Here is a 27,553-nt window from a genome sequence, read left to right on the forward strand (position 1 = left end):
TACTATCTATTTTTCATACCCCTAAGTGATAAGGGTTGTCCACCCTAAACATTTTTTTTTAAATTTTTGGACAAAATTTTTTATTCTTTTTATAATGTGGCATTAAAAAATACATACAACCCTAAATTTTCACCCTTCTATCACCAACCCCTAATTTTTAATAGAATTTTATATTTTTCATCCCCGGTCGATAGCTGATCAATTAACACTTGATCAACCTTCCCCGCCTACAGCGAGCTCATTATCTGGATTAACACATAGACCACATATTAATATGAAATTCCATCCCTAAGGGAGTGAAAAAGTGATAATTTCATTTTATAATGGAAAAAATCATAGGTCATAGACATACAAATAGTGAGTGAGTGAGTGTCATTTCTTTATGTCTGCCACACGATCATACACATAGTAAGGTCTGGCAAATTCATATTTTTCTCCTTAGTGAGACCAGTCCGCTTAGTGGAGCTCGCAGCGGCTAGCAAAATAAAGGCGCTTATAACAGTTTTGTTCTTAACTTCGTCAATAGATAGAGTTAGTTGACTTGAATTTTAAACACACTATCGTTTGATGCGTTTGTCATGTCTTTAATTTTCATTTGTTTGTGCCGTATGCATTCGTATACCATTCATCCGATTGCGATGAAATTTTGGTAATTTGTTATGTGCATGCTCATGAAGGTTACTGAGATGGTATAACTATTTTTCAATAGTTGGAGCACGAATCGTGTCAAAAAATGTGTTTATTTCATTTTATATAGCGGCACTTTGTCTGTTTTTGTTGAATAAGTGCGCACGCATGACACAATTTATTTAAATATAAAAGAGAGACAGAGATAGAGTGATATATATATATATATATATATATATATATATATAGTGATATAGAGACGGAGAGATAAGTTGAGATAGAGCGAGGTATAGAGAATGAAATGGGTTAGATAAAGAGATATATAGATGTATAGAGCTATATAGAGATTTATATATAGAAGAGATAGAGATAGTGTGAGGTATAACATGTAAATATGTAGATATAAAGAGAGAAATAGCGATAGAGAGATACATAGATATATAAAGATGTAGATAGAGATAAATATATGTTTAGAGAGATGGATAGATGATTTGTATATGGGTAACTACTTCAAACATATTACAAAACAAAACTGAATGAGGCATTTCAATGCATGCCGAGAATTAGCTAGATAATGGAATCTTTTTAATATTAGTAATCTCTTATTTTCAAGCTTTAATCTATAGTGCTTTATAGAGTCTAGACTACATACAGACCACCAATTTTTTGATATATACAGGTAAATAACTATACACTGGCAGAACGTCTGTCGGGATCTGAAAGTGATATAAATTATTTTGCACACTTGACATTCAATTAAGAAGACAATTACTTACTACATATGATTTCGAAAAATGTCCCATTCACCCTGTGTTCAGCCTGGGCAATGCCGGGTACTGCAGATAGAAATTCCCTATAAATAATTTATATTGCAAAACAACGTTTGCCGGGTCAGCTAGTAAAACTATAATAGTAATCAACACTTACCTTATTTCTTACCTTTTGGTGTTTTTTCTGTAGTCTGGTTACAGTTAAAAAAAACAAATCTGTAGTTGACAATGCATGACTACAGTATTTGAATTGAATTATAATAAATGCGGAAGTGACAGGATTTCAATAGAACAAAATAAATAGGAATATCTAACATATCAAATGACTTGTTTTAATCAATAAGATGATGATATCAAACAGCACCTACCTTGTTTTTTATATTTTAGTTTTTGTAACCGTAGTTGGGTTACAGCTTTTGAAATTTTTTTTAATTTAATATTTTTCGTGTTAACCTGTGATGCGACAACAAAAAGACGAGTGATATAATAGCATGAGTAATACATACTTAATAATTAAACATAGACCAGGACATTCATGATAAAACAATTGCTCAGTATACGGAATTGGATACAGTAAACCACCTTTATCTGCGTACCGGCAATGCTAGGAGATACAGCATAGGCGTAGTTAACATGAGTATGTGTGAAATGTAAGCTTAGTAGTAAAGGTGAAAGTTTGTAAGAAAATGTGAGAATGAGAGGGAGGTGTGTGTGTCTGTGTGTGTGTGTGTGTAATATAGTTAAGATTAGGGATGGGACGAATCCACATTTTGGTCGAATCCGAATCCTTGTTCGAATCCTCAGTGTTTGTCATCGAATCTCGAATCCCAATCCCACACTAAACTTCACCACATGTTATTAAAAAAAATGCCACATATATTTTAAAAAATTACATAGGCCTATGTATTAAAAAAATCACATGGGTATTTATAAAATTATAAAATAAGTGCATAGTGTATACACCTGATATAAAATAGAGACAAATAACCTCAAAAACCACACACGTAAGTTTGCATCTGTCTAATTCTCTGTTAAATTAATCCTTCCAATGTTTTCAATAAAATACGTTTGTATAACAGACACCATTTAAAAAAAGTTACATTTTTTTCTGCAATGTTATATTATTGAAGGTTGGAAATGATCGAGTAGTTATGCTAATTGACAAAATACAGCGTAGTTTATCTAATGTTTGTGCTATTTCCGTTACCTTTATAATACAATTTAGGTATCCATACAATTTTCTAGAGCTGGACGAACCTCAGTTCTCTGGTTTCGAACCGAACCAAACCGAATTGAACCATAGCAAAAAAATTTCGAACCGAGCCAACCTCATACAGAAATAATTGTTTTGAGATAAAATGAACTGACCACCAGCATTTTGGTTTTTTAGCCCAGGCATTTTAGGGGAAAAATCGAGCAAACCTAAAAAAAAGTAATGTAGTTTTGAAATTTGGCAAAGACATTCCTTTGGGTGTTAAAAATTTATCCTAAAAAGTCCCCATCTTTCAGATGCCGGCTTCATACTTTTTTAAGGCAATAAGGGCGTAAATGCCAAAATATGCATATCACGACTGTTGCGCGAAAAATGTTCATTCTAATATATCAAAATTTGGTCAAAATTTTAAAGTTAAGGGCTCAAAAACCCATTGTTGTGCAGTAGTCTTGTAATCCTTAATATGTCAGTCAATTATTATCGCATACACATGTTTGACCCAACAATGTAAAGCTAATAAAATAACGTAAAACTTTTATAAAGGTATGTTTTTGCCTATCAGTGGTGGATTTGATGTAACTGGTGATTGTATAGAGCAGTGATACATTTTACTTCCATTAGTTGAGTATAAATTAGGTTATAAGATAATGTTTGCTGCGTATAAAGTAATAAAAACGAATGATTAAGGACTAAGGGCCCTTAACTTTAATTTTGACCAAATTTATATATATTAGAATGAATATTTTTCGCGCAACAGTCGTGATATGCATATTTTGGCATTTACGCCCTTATTGCCTTAAAAAAGTATGAAGCCGGCATCTGAGAGATGGGGACTTTTTTGGATCAATTTTTAACGGAATGTCTGTGCCAAATTTCTAAACTACATTATTTTTTTTTTTAGGTAAAACACTAAAATTCCTGGGCTATTTAACTGAATGGTGAGAAAGAAAGGTTCTCCAGCCATATATAAAATTAAAACATTATATAGCTTAGCTTTATTAAAACATTGCAAAACATTTTATAAGTAAAGTTTATGCAATAATAAATAATGAAGGAAAGAAAACAGTTTAGAGAAAACCATTTTGCATTTAATTTCTTTATATATATATATATATATATATATATATATATATATATATATATATATATATATATATATATATATATATATATATATATATATATATATATACACACACGTATATATATATACACACGTATATATACATATACATACATATATATATTATATATATATTTATAGACACACACACACACACTTTTAATTAATGAAGAAGTTCCATCTAAATTTCAAAAAGACTATCTTCCTTTTTCAGTGTACACTAACCTACATTAAAAAAAATATATTTTATATAGATGACGAACATTCAGCATAAGGCCACATAACATATTTTTGTGGTAGACATAACCTAACATTTTTAATAAGTAAAACTTTTTTTTTGATAGGACTTTAAAAAAAAGTCGAATGTGATTTAAGTTACCTATCTACATTACAAAACCCGCTGACTGCAGTTGCTATTTTCTTGGAAGAATGCTGCTCATCAGAAGAAACTTTAGAAATTTTTTGGGGTGGTTCTGGGTCGTCATTATCTTTTCTCCATTTGGAAAACTTGAACGACGTAAGCCTGCTCATCGCAAATCACCTCAAGAACAATAATATTGTAAACGTAACGTAAGAAGTGTGGTTATAGAAATTTGCGTAGGAAAAAAGAAAACACGAGAAATAATGATGGCTGCCGCGACTTCGCTTGCCAACTTAGTACCTGACTGTTATAACCAAAAAGGCCAAAGAAAATAAATACATCCCAGTAATTTAAAATACGTAATTTACATAATCATTTCCTACCACATTTGTCTGGTGTTAACTTGATCACATTAGTTTTGCCGAAATACGAGAGTTCTCGTACATGCGCTTTAGTTTAACGTATGGTGATTTTACAACACTTCTCGTACACGCACTATAGTTAAAGGTATAATATACAATACCTTTGGCATTTGTACGATAGTTTCAATTATGAAGTACGAGAAATGCATAGAAAATTCTCTAAAGTAAACAAAAAAAACAAAGTGCGCCTATATGAAAAAATGCTATGCGAGTTATGCGACGATTAATATTTTTTTTTTATTTTGTCTGCACTTGAAACTGTTGAGGTGACGATTATGCGATAAAAGTCGGAATATTTCAAGTAATGGTATTTTGTTGTGCTGTTTTGTTAATGGTTTCAAATGGGGGTTAGAAAATTAGAAAAACATAATTTTTTTTAAATAACGTTCGGTTTTTCGAATATATTTTAATAGGTTTCGAACCGAACCGAACGTAAGGGTTCGGTTCGGTTCGAAATTTTCTAACTTCGCCCAGCACTACAATATTCAATTACTACCTAAAACTCTTTAAAACCCACCTCGGATCCTACGAATCCTCGAATCCATAGGATTCTGTATATTCGACGAATCCAAGATTCGAAAATCCCATCCCTAGTTAAGATGTATGTAATCTTGCTGTACATAATTTAAAAAATAGATACAAGAAGATAACTGGGTATTTACTTATTAGTGAGCAGAGTCAATACTTCTCAGCCTTTCCAACTCCATCAAAGACGCTGAATCTTGAGGGTTGCATAAAAGTTTCCGCGGGTCCAGTTCGCTAATAAATAAACCCTCCAATGTTCTTAGCCTACTTAATCCAACGTAAACTTGGCCCTTTGCAAAAATACATTTTCCAACGTCAAAAAAAAGAAAAGAAATGAAATCGGTTAAAATCGGGGTTTACAAGATAAAATCAACTCCTCCTCCTATTGTTGAAGTTGGTTAAAATGTAGCCTATGTTACCCGGGCCATAATAACGAATCGATTGACAACTTACTCATCAAAATCAGATTAATAGTTTAGGCGCTACAGAGGAACATATGTAAATACATACATACATACATACATAGACTGCTAAAATGATAACCCTTCCTTTTGGCTTTGCCGTAGTCGGGTAAAAAGGATTCATACCTTCTCTACTCCCACATTTCACTCATGAATGCCACTCCAAATTCTTTTATATTGCACACGATCAACAAAGCTGTTTGCTACATTCATAACCAAATCAAAATTCTTGTCTTTGTTGTTCCATGTAAGCCTACACGTACTCTATATTTTTGGGCCTAGAAACATAGGAATTTAATATTTTTTTTAAACCAGCATCTATTGTGATATTAGCTTTTGTTGTAATTATTTAGAACTTAATATTTACATTTCAAATGTATAAAAAAAATAGATACTAATGTATAAAATATCTACAAATAATACAATTTGTTTATACCTTCCTACATTAAAACCACAAAAAAGTTTTCATGCTCATTTTGCCTATAAAAAATTGTTAGTGGAATGTGCTAGCAATCTTGTTCAGTTTTATTTTATAGTAATTTACAAATCAACTGGATTAATTTGGTTAGGCTTATATTTTTAAGTTATCTCGGATGCATCGCAGAGACATGGAAATATCATGAAGCATAATCACAAAAACTAGCGTCAAGAACAATAACCAGAAAATCATCACATGGTACAAGTGTAACATTAAGGAACTCTGAGTGCCTATATAGCATTCTCAAGTTTACTTCACTTTCTCGTAAAAGTAAACTGCAGGAGAGTGCAGCTTGTTTTGTTTTAATTGTACTAGCCAACCATACACATGTCGCCGTGAAACAAGATAATGTGCGGCAAATGTGGTGAATATGTTGTGCTGGTGTATTTACTGATGTACTGATGTGCCTGAGGTGACAAACATACTTCAAAAAATATAATACATGTGCATGTGTTTTAGACAAACTGAAAAATAAGAATATAAGGTGAGTTGAGTCACTAAAAGTCTATGATTTTTTTTTTTTATCCAAACAGGAGGCTGTTACTTCATAGGGCCTGTGATGTTCTTAATATACTTAAATGATTATGTCCGTAACACATGACAAGTTACAATCGTGCCCTGCTAAAACGACGACTGTTCCTTGTACATACATAAACACTTGAAACAATATGTCATCAGGGATTTCAGGTAGTTGGGTGTTAAGTTCTGTTTATGATTACTCAATTATTCAAAGACTGTTAGTAGTTTAATTTAAATAAAAGAGTTTCAAATTAATTTTAAAATTTATTCTCCTTAGGATGAAAACTGAAATGTCCTTTACAAGATAGGTCACTCACTCACTGCTGCAGATTATTATTCACATTCCTGTGCCTTAAAGAAATAAATGTCCCTAGCAACTGTTATCTAAGTACTAAATAACACTGGAACTAACATCACAGGCCTGCGCTGCATGTGTGAGGCCTAATTTCTAATTGAAATATCAGAAACTGGGAAAAATCGAAGGGTGTATTATTAGTTGTGTCACTGCTCTGACCCCAGATGTTACATTGTCCACTTTAACAATGTCATAAGAATGTTTCTTGGGCCGCCGAATGGTGCAACCTCTCAGGATGGCACTCGAACTACGACTGGCGAGGCTATGCAGCTACGTCCACCATGCGGGGAAGAGGCAGGTGACGGACCTTGCCAACCAATCACAACATAGCTCTTACAAGGACACAGTAGTATACAAATTTCTTTTTCTTTGCATTGAGGCTTTTCTGCATAAAATCATGAAATATAGAACACTTGGCTCTGACAAAACTTTGATAATTTTACCGTCTCTTGAGGAAGCATTCATACCTCTGCTGATTTTCCCATTGTAAGAAATACATTTAGAAAATGTCAGAAAGTCTTAGTAGGTACTGAAAAAAAAATCTAAAAAATTGGTGCTGCTGAGTTTCACTTGTTCTTTCTTTTCCCAAATCAGTACACAATGTTCTAGATATTACAGAAACAATTATAGCATCAAAATAAATACAAACATAATACATGGGTATAAAAGTACTATTGAAAGTAAATAAAATATGGAAAAATGCAGTTCTTTACAGGTGAACTCTGAGCGACCTCCAGGCCTCCAAAGCTGTGGACCATTCAACAGCTTTCTTCATGCTTTCTTCGTTAGTACTGGAACTGGCATTCACCTCGTGGTAAGGTTCTGTCACGGTTCATCTCGCACTGGTGCTCATGTTTCTTGAGGCAATGTAGGCAGGGTGGTAACAGAATTGCAGATCTTATGGTGGGCTAACTGAATCCCTGAATCCATCTATGATGCACTAGTAGCTAGCTGCTGTCGGAACTCTGCAGGAGCCTCTGGGTAGGGTAGGTGCACAAACCTCTCGATGTAAGTCTCGAATTCCTGAATTGTTTCTAAGTATCACTGTTGACTAGTATTCAAAACAGTCCTGTACACATCACCCACATGTCGTTTGCCATACCTCAGTTCTAGGGCTTCTACTACCACTGAATGTTCCCCCTGTTTCGAAACTAGTATAATTTGCAGCAGCTCAAGTGTATATCCTGGCAGGGCCAAGACGAGTGCTGTAGCTTTCTCTTCCTCGCTCCACCCATTCACTTCCGCAGCTGCCTCGAACTGTCATTGTGTACTGCCCACAAAGATTGGCCCTTGAAAGTGGGTGGCTTGAATTTTGTGTGGAAGTTGGACATCTCCAGAGACACTCATCTGACTTGCAGCAACTGTAGCTCTTTTTATTTATTTGGCATTCTCAGTTACTGCCACTACACGCACCTATGGGTATTTGTTAAATTTAGCTGGCCAAAAGTCAAATTCTCAGAATTGCACTTGGGTGAAAAAACAAGTTCCTATAAAAGCCAGGTAGTTGGGTGACCCAAAAGATAGGTTCAGTTGGATTTTAGGCATTGCTCGCAGTGGTTGTGGATTTTTGATATTCGTGTTGTAAAACTCAATGTTTAATTATTTATTATTTTATGTTATGGTGTGAAGAAATAAATCATAGTTATGGATTCTGAAACTGCTGGTAAGTGCCTTTCTTTCAGTAGTATAAATGTTTTAATTTTACTTATCATTTTTTTTTTTTTTGCCCTTTTAAAAATGCATTTAAATTCCATTTTTATTTCGAAAATAATTGTTTGTGAGGTTTTTTATTTTTAGTGCCAGGCATTGCCCGGATATGATTGTTACATATTCTTAAAATATAATTCTACTTTCGAAAATTGGTTTCAACTAATTCCTACTCCATGTAGAGCAATTTCTAATTTCTAGCATGAAAATGTGAAAATATTAAAATTTTCTATAATTTTGTTTTCTTATTTTAGGACCTTCTGGAAGTAGTATAATGACTTGCAAAGAAATATTTGACCTGATGAGATCGCAAAATGATCTCAATTTCAAATGTCAATTAGAAGATTACTTATTTTCACATAAACCTTTTACTGAAGAAAAAGTGACTGAAATTAAGCATAATTTTTCAAGATTGAGATCAGAAATGAAACAGCGCTTGGAGCAGCAAAAAACAGACATGATTTATTTGTGAAAAACAATGAAAAGTGTTTAAGTGGAGTGTTTGAATTACCCATATTAATGCGAAGACCAGGTAGACCAGCAAAATCCTTTCAAGATGTAGTGAGCGAAGCAAAAGATGGAAGACTGAGAGTATATGTTTGTTGGATAGTCCTGAGAAAATTATCTATGCAGCTCAAATGGAATTGAGAGGCCAAGGATATAGATATGCGTCAAATATACTGAAAGAAATTTCAGAAAACAAGGATCGGGTTAAGAAGTACAGGAAGTCAATTCAGTGTAACAAGGCACATGCCAAGCAAGTTTGTCCAGAGGAAGCATTAGCAATGTTTGTAGACACAGATTTGCCAAGAATACAATATGACAGAATCAGACAAACAACAGGAAATCTTCCTTGCTACTCAGTTTTGCAGCAATATAAAAAACAATGTTATCCTCCCGATGAATTTTTCAATATAACCGAAACCTGTGCCAAAGTTAATTTACAAGATGTCGTGAACCACACCGCCGAAAGATTACTGGTCCATTTAAAAGAAGTTTTGAAAACCCTTAAAGATGATGAAAAAGCTCTCAAAATTATTTGTAAATGGGTATGTGATGGCTCACAACAGGCTCAGTTCAAACAAAAGTTTGAAAATGATAGTGGATGCGACTCACATATTTTTTAAAGTTTGTTTGTGCCGCTGCGGATATAGTATATGGAACGGAAGATAAAATATTTGGTCAAAGTCATGTTCAAATTACACAAATTCTGGAGGACCACGCGAGAGTAGAACCACTACTTGTCGGTAATTATGATACACTGATCATAACTGTTTCCTACTTCCGGCCAGTGTGACCACACACATTGTAACAAAAATATCCACTGTAAACAGATAAGTCCTAAACATGCTACCCACTGAGATATACATGAGGTCTCCTCAAAGAATTTACATACATATAAAGTCACACTATTTACAATGCATTGTATTTACAGAAACTGCATTGGTTATTGTGTTATTGAACAGGAAGTCTGTATAACTTATGTACTGGATTACAAAGTTCTCCCTTCTGGGTGTGTACTGTGGCAAACCTGATGACTCCATCCTTGCCTGAGTGCACCTTAACCACTCTGGCCATGCACACCCTTGAGTTGGCACATGTTGTTATACAGTGAGGACAAGGTCACCCTATGATCTGGGTGATCCACTTTCCCCGAGGCTACAACTGCTGTAGCTGTTCCCTGTACCAACGAGGGTGCACACCATCTTCCATCTTCTGGAAAGGAAAATTGTCTTGTCATCTTCATCTGGTTCTGGTATAGCTACAAGCGGAGATCCGGTCAGGAAATGTCGTCATGAGGGTCAGACGATATGGGAGTTATGGTCTGGAGTTAAGACAGCCCCAACTCTGAGTGAGAACCTGGTCGCCAACATGACGGAGATGGTATTTGGCAGATTTCACAGCAGCCTCCCTCAATCCTCCTTGTTGAGGACTTGCAGATGGGAGAAAATGAAACACAATGGAATGTGTCAATGCAAAATCTTGCCAGGATTTTGATTTAAGGAGGTTCTGGAAAACTCGGGTGAGCTGTCTGGACGCTCCCACAAAGTTAGTGCCGCAATCTGAGTTCCTTGACACGAACCGTGAGAGAGCTGCAATGAAACTATCAGCAGTCAAGTCAGTCACAATGTCGATGTGGACAGCCTTTGTTACAAAACAAATAAAAATGGAGAGACATGCCTTTTGAATTGGATAATGCCGCAATCCATTCAACTGAATTGAAATGGGTCGTGCATTGTCTACACCTGTTCGCTCAAATGCACGAGTAGGGGTAACTCTTGATGGCAAATCACCCATTGGCCGTTAGTGGTAATGGACAAGAGGTACCCGCCTGCCCTTTAACATCACAGTGTCACTTGATCCACGTGGAGAGGGGATGAACTGTGGGAAACAAAGCAAGCAGACACTGCCTAATGCTACATATGGCCGCAACTGCGATGACGACGAAATTGGAGATGAAGATCAAACACAGACTTTTGAGTCTTGCAGAATTTCACAGAATGAAGTATGTAGTTAAGGCTCAAGAGACTGCAATTCAATACAATGAGCAACAAGAAGAAGCTACAGGAAGTGACATAATAAAGCTTTAAAGATGGCGAGATTTGGCGGCGAATAAACGGCACTCATCAGAAAATCAGACTACAGTAAAAAATTTCTTTAACTCCTCAAAGGACTGAACTTCAAGTTTAACATATATAACTCATAACTTCAAACAATAATTCTGTAACTGTAAGTTCATTTCAATTATTTTTTTCTATTGTTTTGTTGTACTCGAACATGATTACAATGTAAGATTGTAAGGTGTATAATAAAATATGTACTGTTACGAACTAGAGCAAGGCCGGGACACGTGCAGGTGCAGAGCTGGCTGGCGGCAGCCGCAACATGAGATGCACCGCGCGCGCCTGGAAGATAACAAGGATTGTCGCTTTCCCCCCTCCTTCCCACCACTCCCTGCGCAGCACCCTGCCTTTGACACATAACTGACACCTGACAGCTGCGGAGTTACGCGAGCTGCCGACACGTGTTTCGAGAGATTTCTGCCATCGGTATGGCGCGGAATGAAGCGACTGGCCCCAGTCGCGCCCGGGGGTTCTGAAGGTGTCTGGGCCTATATATGTGCCTGGGACGCCGGCCTTGGAGCAGTGGAGTTCAGGTGGGAGCGTTCCCGCGGCGGAGTTTCCGGGGCGATGGTGCGGCAGAGTGGCGAAGGTTCCACGGCGAAGAGTTCAGTTCCGGGCAATAGTGGTACAGGCGCGGCGGAGTCCCAACCGAAGTTCTGAGCGAGGCGTCGGGCGGACCCTCGGCGACGGAGTCCCGCGGCAGAGGTTCACGAGGGGTGCTGCGGCGAGAGTTGCGCCAGAGGTGCGGCCCAGCGAGGTGTGTGGAACGAGTGACTGGGGAAGCAACATTTTTTAAGTAAAATTGATTAATTGGCATTTTCAGATTATTTGCTAGTAATGTAAATAATGGCAATAAATAAAAATGTGTGTGTAGTAAAATCTATTAATTGGGCTTTCCTTTACGAACCCGCGGTAAATCGTAACAGTACGTACAATGTATGTTCCAAGATACAATGTAGCTTAACATTTAAGAATTCACTCCTCCCTATTATCTGATGTTTTGCTTATGCGACGGATTCATCTTGATTGTTAATCAATCTGTATATAATATTAGTATTGTTAACAGTACAGACTGTGAATGACTGTTATGTCATATGTCAGTTGAAACAAATAATGTAATACAGCATATATTCACAAGCTTGTATTTAATGAAACTGTGGTAGTATTTATAGTCATGAAGATTCATATAATTGATTTACTACTAGCTTCTGTGAATTTAAATTTTGAGGTGATACCAAAGATATAACTTTGTATTTATTTTGATAATAAATTTTAAATTTTATTTTATTTAGAATAGGCACCCTACATGTACCCTAATCCTGGTTCTACTTATATACAAAATAATTTAATTATTCCCTCATCTACGCATAGCCCTGCAACTACCTGGACACAAAATATGTTATTCCATATTAAGTCCACATAGAATAAAATGTTAGAACCATACTCAGGTGTTTGTTGTCCACGCAGGTCGTGCAGTCAGAGTGCTCGTCTTCCTCCAAGGTCATCCAGGTTATGTTCTCGGCAGGGTTGAACCTGGACTTTTCACAAGTGCAAAATGTGACAGATGTCGTATTTTGTCATTTCAATGTTCTCATATCACCACCTTTCTTTGTCTTGAATGACTCCAAGACATTAGGCTCAATCCATTTCATTTAATGCTATATCTAATACGAAGAAAAAGGCGTGATATAAATCTGATTCAAACAAATTGTTTTACACCAACACTGAAAATATATCATGTAGTTAATAAATGCATTTTCGAGCTCCCAGGATACAATGGAAAGACTACGGTATTGCAATCTTAAAATTGGTTCACGACAAGATCTAAAACAAAAGATTCCAGTGTGATGTGTTGGGTGGAGAACACTATTTGCAGCAGGAAATGAAGTTGAATGTGTCACACCTCTCTAACCACAGCCCAGGTTTACCGTCATCACTTCTCCAGCACGCATGGTGACAGTGGCAGCAGTAGTGAGATACTTGTTGAGGGGTGAGGGAGGTTCATGAGTGAGGCAGTGTTTGTGTGTGTTAAAGTATGTGTGATCGTCTGTAACATTTCACTTAAAAAACTTACATATACTAATAATAAATACTTCACTCCAAAAAAGCATTATTACTGCCTTCATGTGCAGATGCAAGTTTGTATTTGTATCCAAATTTTGTGACGTATTAAGTTCGGATCAGTTTTGACAACTCGTAAATTTTTTAAGGTTGACCCTAGTTATATTTGTGAGATTCCTCAGTTTCCTAAAGTCACTATTGTGTTCATTGGATTGCAAACCAACAAAAATGATAATCTCTGGAGAGCACTGTGTGGGGTAAAGTGCACAAGGGCTTAGTCTCTTCCACACAGTCAGTCATCAAAGTCCCATTAGTCAGGTAATGAGATGGCAAGAAGCATGGATGTGTGAAGATTCGGAAACTTGGTCAAACTGACTAATGTTATTTTGGCTTTAAGGAAATTTATGAACTTGGAAAACTCTAAAAGATTTTTTTTTCAGTGCAGAATACAGTAAAAGCCATATTTGACTTGGTTGTTCGGAGACAAATAACATATGTGCTATCAGCTTGAGCCGGCGTCATTGTCGCCGGCAACAGACATCTGAACTTCGCACCTGCCTCAAGGAGCTTGCCCACGATGAGAGACTATCCCCTCTCTTTTTCCCCCTGAGCTTGCACAGTAGAGCCTTCTTTATGTCTTGCCTCCGAGCTCTCAACATGTTCGTCAGTTGACTTACCTTTCGGTTTGCTGGGTCAATGCAAGGGGGCGGCAGCATAATGTAAGTCGTTACAAAACTTGGTTATAGCTTCAATTTTTTCTAAATTTGCTTTTTGACCCCGCCTTTTGAATTTTCTTTTGGGATAATGATTCTCTTTAATTATGATTTCAGTAATGGATTCATCGAGTTTGACGCAACCATGAGCAATATAGGACTTGTGATGAGCCAGGGTCATTTGTTCCCTTGCAACTTGTTCCTATGCAAGGCCACAGGTCAGTTGCGTGTGTATGCGATGTGTAAAAGGCTTAGAGACATTCCCTTGTAACTGGCATGTTGTGTCAAAGGACTTTGTTCAGTCACGTTAAATTGTGTGTGTTGGAGTTGGCGCGGAACTTGTGCAGCACTTAAGATCTCTGCCTTTATTTCCTTCCATTGCCTTGTGTCGCTCGCGTCTTGCTTTCCTTTTTTATGAGCTTGCAAAGGGCTTTAAGGATAATATTCGCTTATGTGCGTATGCTATTGTCCGGAGACCGATAATGTGTTTGTTAGTATGCAAGGCTTTGTTAGGAAGTACGTGTTAACATTGAGGTGCTTTGTGATAATGGTCTGCACCCATGGGAGAAATGTAAAGCTTTTTTTATCTGGATGTAATGAGTTTACTTGTCTGTAGAAATTTCTTTAATGCCTTGTTATATTTTATTTTTTTTTGCTCGAGGCTTGTGTGAGACAGGTGTGCAGAGAACCATTTGCGAGCTTCAAACACTGACTTTTGAACTCGGCCCTAAATTTTGTAATATTTTAATATAATTTTAATATAATTCTGCCTGTGGGCCTCTGATATTTCTTTACGTGTATATTGCATATCATATGTGTGGAAATAACTATATACAAATAATGCAATGGATTTAAGATTTTTATAGCATATAAAAAGTCCAACTTTTGAATTTTGAATTGTTCTATCTGCTCTGTAATGCTATAGCCCCACCTTTTATTAATTACATTTCTTACACCTAACACTTTCAGAACAGGGCTGGAGTCTACACTCGGCTCTTCCTTTAAACTTGTACAGGAATCCAGGGAGTTGAGTCAGCTGTGAGAGTTTGCAGTCCTGAGTTGATGCATAGCTCAGCCCCCACCCACTGCGCTTTCAAGCTAGCTGCATTTAATCGGGAAGAGAACCAGCACAGTAAGCTTTTATAGATGTGTTGAAAACCATTTGGCTACAAACGTACTGACGTCAGCTGGGGCTTCGCCCCGCGAGCCTGATCATCCTCCGTTCCCTTTCCCACCACCTTTCCTGCCCGGCATTTGTGTCGTGACGTACGTAGCCGAGTGAGATTCAAACTGCGCGCCACGAACTACAGCAAGAGGGCGCTTAGCTGCAGTGCGCCACACCCCTAATATATATTAATAAACATTATAATCCTTTTTTCTTTCCGCCCCAAAACAGTGTAACGATGGCTATGCATGTGAGTGTCTTTTAATTAACGAGTTTATGATAGTTTGTTATTTAATAAGTGAAAGCACGAACAAGGACGCTCCCTAGCGGGCGACGGAGGAACTAGCATGCAACTCATTTGAACCATGTTTTATTCTTATAAGTAATTATTACAGACGGTCTGGACATGGAAGTAATTTAATGATTTAGGTAAAAGGATTTATGTATTTTCTAATAGTAACCCGGGGCACGCTACAGCAAAGTTGTAACGGTAATTGTGTTCTGCGCGAAGGGCGCCATGTTGCCACCCGCAAGCCATGAGCTCAGCCCAGTCTCCTTCTACAGCCGGCCGAGAGCGGACGTCACCATTGGTTCACCGAGTAGTAATTCTGTAAATTAATTTATTCAAATCGCTTTCTTTTCATCCTCGGGGCCTCTCTCGGTCGGAGAGACTGCTTAAGTAATAATTATTCACTCTTCGGAGTTATCTCATCGGCGTATTAAGTAACAGCTTGAGGCGGCACGTGCGTGGTTCGCCTCTTCACATAATCTGATTCGTGCCTCGGGCGTTTTATAGTTGTATCAACGGAGGATCGTGTAAAGACGTGTACCGTGAGTAGAATAAAAACCAATTAACTGTGTTACGTGTTTTGTGTTCGGGGGGGGGGGGGGAGGGGGGCACGTGGGTCCCTAACCTGGTCAGCGGCGTGTGGGACGCCCTGAGAGCCCACTGCGGTAATTAGAAGCGTGCCAGACGCTGAGAGCGGGCTTAGTTAGGGACAGGAGCTGCGTATAACATCAGGAGGGCTAATATCTCGTCGCACACGGGCCACGTAACGCCCTGAGTTAGTCTTTCAGCCGGGTCCACGTGCCCACTCATGTGGTGGCGCCCATAAACTTCCACCGATATTCTCACCTCAACACCGGTACGTCCTCAGTACAATGCTAGGACAGAACCACCCTGGCATGAAGTGACTCAACTCTGGTGGAAAAACACTGCAACCTACTGGTTACATCCCCCCCCCCCAACCCCACCCCCAATAATTATTTGGCAATTTAGACATGTATCCTCTAAGGAATCATAAATATCATAATAATCTCTTTTGCAGAAGTAATATACTATATTGGAGAGAAAGGTATGTGTTAAACATTTACTCTTCTATTTTCCTACCTTTCAGTTATATAAAACTAGAAAACATAAAATGTAGCTATTATACTAGCTAACGAGAAGGTCTGCTGTTCCTCCCGACCGTGAATAATCCACAATCCAGGTTTGGCCCGACTGGACTCTGACATGGATCTCCTTGGTGGTGGCTCTGGTTGTTTGGTGTTTGCTTACATTCTGTGATTTCTGTCTGTTACTTCAACAATATGTGTATTAAAAAAAAGCCTCGAAAATACAAAGACTTAAAAAAAATTTATTGTAGTGAGTACAAAATCATTACACACACACACACCTGTCATTAAAAACATATTATTGAACTAGGGTTACAAGTTGTAATTGGTTTAGTAGCTATAGCCAGCACCATACTGTTTTGCCTATAATCCGTATAATCCAAAAATACGAACAAATTATTATGTATATGCACAGTTATTATTTTTTAACAATGAGAACTGTTGTTAATGTTCTGCTACTTTAACAAGCCCAATGCACACCAAAAGCCAAGTGCTAACTGTTTACCTGTGCAATTTTAATACAAACAACTGTGGGAGTTTGGAACAAGTTTCAGCTTTTCTCCGGGAGCTCCTGTTATTCAAACCCAATTGCCATATGATGCAAATTAATTTCATCCAGTTATAACAATGCATCATTCCATAATGGCTGTTAATGCAATAAAAAAAATATTTATTAAGCATTGCCATCTGCTGAGGCAAACTGTAACTATAATTAATACTTTACTACTGTAACATGCTGTTTATGCATAACAGCACCACTTCATACAGTATAGGTGTTTTAAACATACAGTAGAACCCCTATTTAACGAAAACAGCGATTTAACGTAAAGGTTTTCAGGAACCATAAAAAAACCACCAATTTATTAAAATAATAATATAGATTTCCAAAAAATGAAAGTAGTAAATTGTAATGGAATCTAATTGAAAAATACACTCTGTGGTGTCAGTAATAGAATGGAGGTACTATATATTAATATGTGCCTTTGCATCATCTGCCCCAATACGAAAAAATTAAAAAAAATTGTTCAAATTGCTTAAAAACTCCGGGCGCTGTAACTGAATTGTGTAGGTGCGTGCCATTGCGCGCGCCTGGATAGATAGACTGTCGGCGACACAAGACGTCAAGAAGGGTTTCTTTGTCCGCATCTCCCTCCCCCTCGCCAATCCGTGGCTTGACTCACCACGTTATCTTCCAATCACGCTCGCATAGTAACAGTGATAGCCAATAATCACACGTTTATAAATATTTCCTTTCCCATCCTCCAGGTTTTTTCAACTTGTGACCACGTCACACCAATACGCCATTATCATTATTCTGCTAGAGGTTAAAAGTAACGAAAAAAAAGCGTACCCGTATGTATTCGTTACTATAACAATTAGTACTCGTTTCTATCGTATCGTTACTCCTGATACCGCATAACATGCTATGTTATGTTCAGTGGCATAGCCAGGATTTGTGCCGTATTAAAGCGGGGGGGGGATTCCGGGGGTCCTCCCCCAGGAAAATTGGATTTTAAGGTGTAAAATAGTGGGATTTTAAGGTGTAAAATAGTGCTTTTTAGCAGTTTTCGGTACTTAAATTTAAATATTGTAATGGTAAAATTTTTATTAATTTTAATATGAAATTTGTTTGAGTGATGAATAAGAAATTAATTAAAGATTTGGGGCTAAGGGGGGGGGGGGGGGGTTTAACCCCTAAAAACCCCCCCTGGCTACGCCCCTGGTTATGTTGCAGCAACGAATCGAGTCGTATTGCGTACGCGTACAGTATGATGTCGCGTAAATAATAATAAATAGAATACAAACAATTAACAATATTTGATAATTAACAGTTTTTGTTAACCAAGAAACAATTAAATCTCAATAGAGCGGTTTTTTATATTATCTCTTTTAAGATAAGAACAAAAAAACGTGAAAATAGGCGATAATAAAAAACAAAAACATACATATTTCTAATTTGTAAACAATACTTTCTTACGTTGTTTCTGTTCCAATCTCAAACTTTGTCTACACACACAATACCTACCTTTAATAAACAGTAAAAAAACTTGAACGACGAATTTCCAAATTATACTTTACTTAATAAACATAGTTCTTTGTAACGCAAATTCATCGAATATGTGCGCGCATGCGTAAAACATACGAAAAATGCGAGTAACGAGATGCAGCAGTGTGTAACGTTTCGTTACTTGTTACTAGATGGCGCATCCGTTACTCAGTACCGAATACATACGGTTTGCTACAGCTCTGTTATTCTCAGTAAGAGCTTTGTGCGCGGTGTTTAGTTTTTGGAATACGTTTTTTATAAGTGCTGTTCGGACTTCAATTTTTTGCTTTTCTTCTTCGATTTTTACTACAGATTGCGATTGGAATTGACTACACTACCTGCTTAGCTTTTTTATTGGTACATGACTTTATTTACTAACCATTTCTTTCTGGGGATTGTAAATAATTAATCATTGGTATCAAGACATCAAGATGAACGTAAATTTGAACATTTCAAGGCAGCGAGAAAACTGGTGCATATACCAATAAAGTGGTATTAGAACTGGACAAAACTGGAACAGGGGCGGTGGAGCTTTTATTTTTTTCCGCTAAGCTCACGTCTATTGGCTGGCTGCTGATGGAAGGTCATGAGTCTAGGCGGAACGTAGAGTGAGTTATACTGCGCATGCGCAGCTCAGCGAACAAAGAGAGCCAGCCGGCGGCTACACCGCGCCATAACAGCAGCTGACCAAGTACAATGACCTTTCTCCGCGTACGGCGCGCTATTGACAGTAAATTTCAGTTTGCGGCCATTTTTTTTAATTTTTTTTACTGTGACGCAATGTGTATGTAGCTTGTATTTGTTATAAACGCTGCAGGTTGCGACTGTATTTTAATAAACTTTAACGTATTTCTTACACTTTTTTATTTTATGCCTCATTTTTCACGGTTTCTGAAAATCTGTATGTATGACCGAGGTGTACGTACGAACCGGGGGCCGTACGAGCGAGATCAAAAACGTTGAAGATGGAAAGTTGACAAAGTCTGAGAAAGCACGGCAGCACAAGATATCTGTGTCGACCCTGTCTAAGATATGGAAACGTAGGGACGCGATTATGAGTGCGGGGGTCATTGAAAATCGGTAAATCGGATTTAATGAAACATCGACTTAGAGTAAACATTTTCGGTAACCATAGCACTTCGTTAAATCGGGGTTCTACTGTAACTTTATCATCAACCGGATAAATTTGGCTGAGCTACAACAGTGTTGAATATTGTGTACAAAATTCTTAAGTATTGTAAACAGTACCTATAAATAGACTATTTGTCATTACATTATGGTTGTACATTTATCCTCTACAATCACATGGTGGTGTTTGTCAAACAGACATGTAGCTCTTTAGCTACAAGTTCTATACTCAACATTTTTTGGTTAGTAAAGATAACTTTAAAAAAATCTATAAAACAAGAAATGACTTAATTTTTCTAAATGATCTAAAGTTATAGATGTGGATTTTTGGCCCTTTTTTTCATATTGCAGCCAACCTAACACACAACCAGCAACTAATCATCACCTGATGATTCTATTCAACTGGGAGGATTTACATATTGATTCGTTGAACACTATCACAATGCCTATCAAAATTATGTGAAGTACAGAATATACTGGTCGAGATGGAAGCCCAGACAAGAAAAGGCATGGTGACACTCAACTGACCACACATGATCTGTATGAACACAATATTTCACATGATGAAAGACTTTGATGGACAAATTTATCACCAGAGCCATATGGATTATGCGATACAAGATACAGGAGTACACTTGATCCTAGATACTCAGATTAAAGCCAGTTATGAAAAAGATAGTCTTAAGAGAAAAATACAGCTTATTTCATTTTCCAGCAGCTACAGTTAGGTAATAATATTTACTGAGCAATGTTCATATAACTACAGTAACATTCATTATAAAACATTGTGCCAAAATCATTTATTATTAACATTGCCCCATTGACGTTCAATCAATTGACTACGTACATCGTGATCATAGCCTTAAGTATTCTGAAAAGTAATAAATTATTTTAAAATGATACTTCGACTTTAAGTGACAAAACACTTCATGTTAATTTAAGTTCAAATAACTTCAAAAAGGTAAGTTACAATACTGATGCAATGGCCACAGCTTACATAATGATGTAACATTTCATTTGTGGCTTGTCTTGAAGAGTCCTGTTTCAATACGTGTGGCCAAGCCTAACTATTATACGTCAGTCGCTCTACATCAGCCGCTCGCGTGGAACCTGGGTTTTCTCCTGGAGCTTACACCCAGCAAAACTATGATGTGATTACAGGGTTTCTACCAGTCATGGAAGTCCTGGAAAACTCACTCAAGTCTCATGTTGGTCACACTTTTTCTTGTTGGTGAATTACAATTTCCAGTTTGCTGCCCCTGGTGGATATGCCGTCCGAATCACAGAGAGCCTGTAAGCCACGCTCACATGTAGTTTCATCTTCCCAAACGCTACTGCCTGCATCTCATTTCAATGGTGAAGAGAACTAACCAACCAATGAATGCTACAAACACTATTTTTTTCATTACCTATGTGTATAACTACAATGAGTATTTGAAAATAGAAATTATATTTAAAAAAAAATGGGTGCGTGTACTTATGTATGCGCGTGAGAAGTTATACTTCTTTGACATCATATAATATAATCACGAACAATTAGTTAAAAAACCCGCCTTAACCTGTTTGATATTATAGAAGATTTTCTCGCACGGTGGTTGGCAGATTCTTGCACGCTCGGCTCAGGTGGAACATGACAATTTTTCGTGCATGCAGCCGGCGTTCATCGATTTATAAGACATCACGTCAAAAAAATAATATTATGTGTACTATAATATGTTAGGTACCAAATATTTAAGTGCCAAGTAAATGCTACTTATTTATATGAAATATGTAAACACACTTTTGATGTGTAAAGTTGATTCTTTATTTCTTCATACGAATTTAAAATTAAAATTACATACTAACATTAATTTTTAGTTTATGATGAACTTGCATTATTATATATTTAAGTATATAAGACTAACTTGCAAATAGAACCATCTTGAACATAAGAAGGCTAGAACAAAATAGCCTCAGATTGTTTATAAATCAGAAAACTTCTGAAACTACCCTATACTAACATCACTTTGCGCTGCTACAAACAAACAAACAAACAAACAAACAAACCAATACATTATTCCATACTCTTACATAACAAGAGGGCAGTCACTAGGCAAGATTTTATTTGGTGGAAAATGGTTGGATTAGTTCCACACTGAGTGTGTGATAATGTCACAGCTTCGTGCAATAGTTACAAGAATAACAACTCGCTGGCATGCAGCAGGAGGTCACACGAGCTGAAAGTATGAAAGTAGTTTTATACATGGCAGCCAACATTTTCATTCACCTACAGTCTTATTAACTCAATTTTGTATTTTATTTAAGATAGACAATTTAAACAATAATTCAAAATTTTTTAATTTCTGAAAAGTCAATATGATTTTAGACTGAGGTTTTAAACAAGTTAATATTTATGTTTTTATTTTCCTTCGTATATTTAAGATGCATAGGCATAGTCTTTCATTAGTCACATTTGTTGGTGGCTTTTTTTTATATTAAATTTATGTTGTTCTCCAATTATTTTGAGTTTAAACATTTCTTAATCAATTTTAATATGTTTGCACATTTTCTCCAGTTTCCTTCCTTTTAATAATTATGACATGCGTTCAGAAACTGCCATATTACAAACCTTGTTTCACAACTGTTGTTTATTTTTTAATTTGTAACAGCATTGATTTGTGTTTCTGTCTGCTTACACAATCTATCACTTATTTTATTTTTTGCAGTTCATTATTATAAGGAAGTTGTACTATGTCAGCACTTGTTGTTAAATCTGTAAGTACACAAACAAGTCTAGATGTGATTCACAACATAGCCCTACAGACCACCAGTGAGAAGTGTTATCCTTATAAAAGAAGGGAAGGCGGGGGGCAGCTTGGAGGTGTTCAGCGCTCCCGCCTGTATATCCTGTCGAGGAACTTGAAGAATATCCTGTGCGGCAAGCCCCGGGACATCTGCTGGATGTGTGTCGAGATGCGGTTGTAGGTCTCCTCCTCGTAGATTGCGAAGGTCGCCCGCAGTCCCAGCTCCTCGTACAGCCTCTTGATGGTGGCCACCTTCTCAAGGTCGTTGTGCCCAAAACATTCCTGCAAGGTGACAGAGGCTCATTAACACATCTAATAATGAACTAATGTTTTCTGTAATCATTTGTGTCCTTTGAATTAGACATTATTATTTTGATAAAAACCACCATTAATCTCTCAATGGAAAAAATTTCAGATTTGGTTAATTGCTAATTTGAAACTTAATCTGTAAAATAAAATCAATTTTGATGTTTTAAGTAAAATGCACACCCAAAAAATATCCAATTTTGCAACACTGTTTTTGTTATATGTCAGTTGCCTAAAACACTCTTCTCTTGAACTGTACAGTAGTTGTGCCTGTGTTGTACGTCCCCCACTGGCACCACCTGCCTTTAAGCCACACAGAATGGTCCCCCCTCCCACCTCGAACAGCATTAGGCTGCTGGCAGACCTTTAAGATTAGTCACACAAAATAAACACTTGTCAAAGTTCAAGGGACAGAGTGGAGCATTAGTAGGAAGAAGTAAGGTGAAGTAAAGTTTGTGGAAATAAATGCAATTTTTATTTAATTTATTAAATTTTCTCTTTGAGTTTATTATTTTTAACATGAAAGTATTAATGGGTAAACAAATCCCGCCTAAACCTCAGGCTTCTCGTCCACGATTGAAATAAAAAACACTTAAATTTTAAGTGAAACAATACAGTTTAATATTTTAATAAACATTTCTATTTTATGTGTTTGAATTGTGTCGAAGTAAGAATTTGAAATATGTGAATTGAATTTGAAAATGTACAAATTGAACTTTGTCTTTTTTTATGCAATTTGATTATTGCAATGTTTTGCTACAAACTGTGCCAGAAATTAGGCATTTCGGCACTTTTTATTTTAATTTTTATTATAATTTTAAATTATTTCTGGAAATTTTATTTTCTATATAATTTGGTTACAATAGGGTGATTTACACTTTGTTAGGCTGGTGTACTCTATGTAGTAAAACTTTGTGCCAGTGGACCGAAGCACCTTTTCTCAGGGATCTATCTGATATTTTGCTAGTCTAATGTAGGCGTTAGAAGCCCGTATGACATTTCTCCCGCTTACAGCCACGCTCCTGGCCTGTAACATTATTTCCCTGCATGACTAAAACTGCATACAACAGCGCTGGACGAGTTGTTACCACTTCTCAAAAACGAGCTTACCATAGCCTTTCCTGTCACGCATACGTCTTAGGTTCTCTCTTAGAAAGTCACGGCTAGGACGCTCATTGCGTTTTTTGTCCACTCTTACCCCTTCTAGCTCCCTCTCGATTCTCAGAATTTAGCCCAGGATCATTGCCCTGATGTGAACCCCAGCAGGCAGCGACCGACTTCAAGGACATTTTGCCATAGAAAAAAATATGTGCAAGTATGGAACACACACGACATTTAGCGGCGGACATAGTAACTTCTTCTCTTGTTGCCAGCACATGGAGCTGACGCTTGCGACATCTGGTGGCAATCTTGCTTACATCCCAGCTACCTTCCCCTGTAGGCCGCCAGAATGCAGCACCAGACTGCACCATTAACCCCTGGCTATAGCAGACGTCTTGGGCGAGTCAATTCTTTTTTATTTCAGACACCCCTCAACAGGTAGCGCTAAAATCGGCCAGTGGCATCAACTTCGAGACATCAAAGTCAGAGTTTTTTGTGATTCCCACTCGGGGAACTTCGGAACCTTTCGATCCGGACGCCCCAGTCTCCCCCACCACCTTCTGATTTGAGTTTTTTCTTTTAATTACGAGACGTGGCTCTTCTGCGGACACTTCGCGTCGCCATTGCAGACGGACCGTTTGTATTTACCAGCGGATCAACGAGACGCACTACAAGACTTCCATCCGGCCGCAACCGATGATGTAGTCGATTAAACAAGGGATGCTATCCCTGTAAATTTTTTAAGTAGTTTAGTCCGTCTGTTCAGTACAAAGAATAATAGTTATTTCTTTTAAATAATTTATTTTTAAATAACGGAAACGTCCGCGCCTGCCGCGTATCTGCGAGCTCCATATCCGGCCTTGCTACGGTTCAGAAACTAGAAGCCAACTTCCCTGTCTGGTGAGTTACTATCAGCGACATTCCCCAACCTCCCTTTACCTTTTGCAGGCATTTTCTGCCCAGTTTGATAACTGTCTGTGTACTAGTTCTGATCATGTTTGATTCGGACTGTTCACAGACAGGGTCCAAGAGCCGAACGCCGAATTGGCATTTTCACGCTCTTCCACCTCAACAAACAGGCGCCCTGGCACCATGTTGACTACTGATCTCCGGGAAGCGAAGCACCGACCTCCGGTGCTACAGTATTTATAAACTTTTTTTTTTGAACATTCTTTAAATTACGATGTTCGAACAAGTTAATCATATAAACATAATTTCTGGACTTTAAGAATATATACTGAGATGGTTCAAAAATATTAGTATTTTTTTTATTGGTTTATGTAATTTTAATGAAACCTTTTTATAATCTAATTCCGGACCGGCCCATATTTTTTTTTCTTTCTTAATATACCTGAGAGCTCTTTAATTATGTAATTGATATTGTATGTTAATACCTTTAATACCTGTGATAAGTTTCCTAAGTATGGAGTAATTATATTCAGACGGAATCACACCAGCACAAAACTTAGAGGTGAGAGTTTATTTCCACATACAGATTTAACAAAATATTACATTCTAGTTTGCAGTCAGTATTTTACTTTGTTATTTGGTGTAGTCATGTATGTTCAGCTTTACTTTTATGATGAAATTTTATAAGCATATTGGAGTTGGCTATTATTGTGTAAAACGTCAGCTTATGGTGCAAGAGGTTATAGGTTCAAATACCGGCCACGTTTCATTTTTTTTTGCGCTCGTAAGTTTTAGTTATTGTGTAAGCCGTTTCCAAAAGCAATGCAACTTATAAACCCAATAGAGCTAGATAATGTAATAGTCCGCTGAAACTTGGTTTAACTCCTGCTTAAGCAACATGGCTATAAATGGTAGAACGTATCGCAGTCATGCCATGCAATACAAGCACCATCGACGTACCCATCAATCTCAAAAGTTGCAGCAGCATTACAAAACTTGAATGGTAACACAGTGAACTGGAACAGACCACTACCTGTCGTGAAAGCTGTCTTCTCCTTATCCTTGGGGAGCAGTTCCACTTTCCAGTAACCACTCTTCAGGTCCAGTGTAGAGAACCATCTGGTGCCAGAGAGTGTATCAAGTGTGTCATCGATACGTGGAAGGGGGTAGCTGTCCTTTTTGGTGATGTCATTCAGCTTCCAGTAGTCCACACAGAACCTCAGTTGGCCATCCTTCTTCTTCACTAAAATAACTGGGGAAACCCAAGGACTCACTGATGGTTCTATTACACCACTTTCCATCATACCCATGATCAACTTCCTTCTTCCTGTTTTGCTGGAGACAGCCGTCGTGGTGCTTGTCGGATCGGCTCTGCATCACCTGTGTTGATGCGATGGTAGACTAAGCTTGTTCTCCCGAGGTCAGTATCTCCTAAGGAAATTACATTCTGGTTGCTTACCAGAAAAGCTGTGACTTCTTCTATTTCTCCATCTGTTAGATTATTTCGGCATCACCTTAGTAGATGTTCTAGATTTGGGTTCAGTGGTTGCGCATCATGTCTAATAGGTGAGGATGACTCACACTGGCCTACTCAAGTGACTGATTCGCAGCTAGCTATTGGGTCCCCTGGTTTAAGGACCTTTGTTCGAGAGTCGAGGTTGGCCACCCTGACTGGTACAACCTCGCCGCATCTTGCAATGCTTCAAGCGACCAGGAGTGTCTTCAATCTTAACTTCATATCTGGCTCTATAAGGTATCACATGTTGACCCTAGGGTCTCCCATTATCCTAGCTGCTATTATCTGTTCATGGTTTGCTGAAATTGAAACAGATTCCCTAACTACCACTTGCATTACAGGACCTTCTAATTGGTCGGGGGTAAACAATACCACCTCTTCATCTTTAACACGCTGTACCTGTCTTGCCATGTCAATAACGAATCCAGGCAATTCATGATGTCCAATCCTAAAATTACGTCATCGGTAATATCAGCACCAAGAAAGGTCTGTGATAATGTCAAAGTTCCAATCCTTACCTCAAAATCCAGCTGTCCATGCACAGGTGAAGTGTCTCCGGTGTCTGTTTTGAGTCTGTATGAGATAGGTGTTTCCTATAGCTTTTCCCTACTTACAATGTCTGTGCGAACTATAGATGCCGATGCCAGTGTCAACATTAAGTAAACACTGTCTACCATTGATTCATCCATTAAGCAACAAACTGTCTTGGTCTCCACGAAATACAGATACACGAAAAACCCTAGGGGCTACCATTTCCTGTAGAGCTGGTATGCACCCTCTCATACTAGCTATTGCTTGTTTCCCTGTCGATCATCCTGTTTCTCTTCCTGCTGCGATGTCTTCCTGCATGTCGGACAGTCACACTGGATGTGTCCTGGTTCATTGCAGATGAAGCACCGTGGGCCTCTTCTGATCTGGATACCTGGAGTGTCATTCAGCATCTTCTTCAATGCCATAAGAATATCTACTTCATTAGTAGTGTTTTGGTATTTGCTTCATTGTAGGGCTCCAGTCCAGCTCTCCTTGTCCTGTTGCTTGTGTTCCTTGAAACACTGCGTGCTGCCTCAATTTCCAGGGCATGGACCAAGGCCACGCAGCTCTTCTTGTGTCCGGCCAAACGAAGAGTTGGACTGAACCTCTACATCTCTGAGTCCGTTTATAAATGCACTGCTGGCGGAACTCCGCTGGTGCTTCTGGATGATATGCACCAGTTGCGATACGTGCCTTCCACATACAAATGGACT

General features: G+C 37.8%; 1 protein-coding gene across 1 annotated transcript in view; it reads right to left on the bottom strand.

Annotated features, from left to right (window-relative positions):
• Positions 1–16,741: 16,741 nt before the first annotated feature.
• LOC134541558 (farnesyl pyrophosphate synthase-like) overlaps positions 16,742–27,553 on the bottom strand; it is a 31,256-nt gene continuing 20,444 nt past the window's right edge. Inside the window, exon 4 of the mRNA XM_063385071.1 lies at positions 16,742–22,759. Coding sequence (XP_063241141.1) covers positions 22,559–22,759 — 201 coding nt within the window. The 3' untranslated portion in view covers positions 16,742–22,558. The remainder of the gene's footprint in view (positions 22,760–27,553) is intronic.

Source organism: Bacillus rossius, assembly GCF_032445375.1.
Source record: "Bacillus rossius redtenbacheri isolate Brsri chromosome 4 unlocalized genomic scaffold, Brsri_v3 Brsri_v3_scf4_1, whole genome shotgun sequence".
Lineage (NCBI taxonomy): Eukaryota > Metazoa > Arthropoda > Insecta > Phasmatodea > Bacillidae > Bacillus > Bacillus rossius.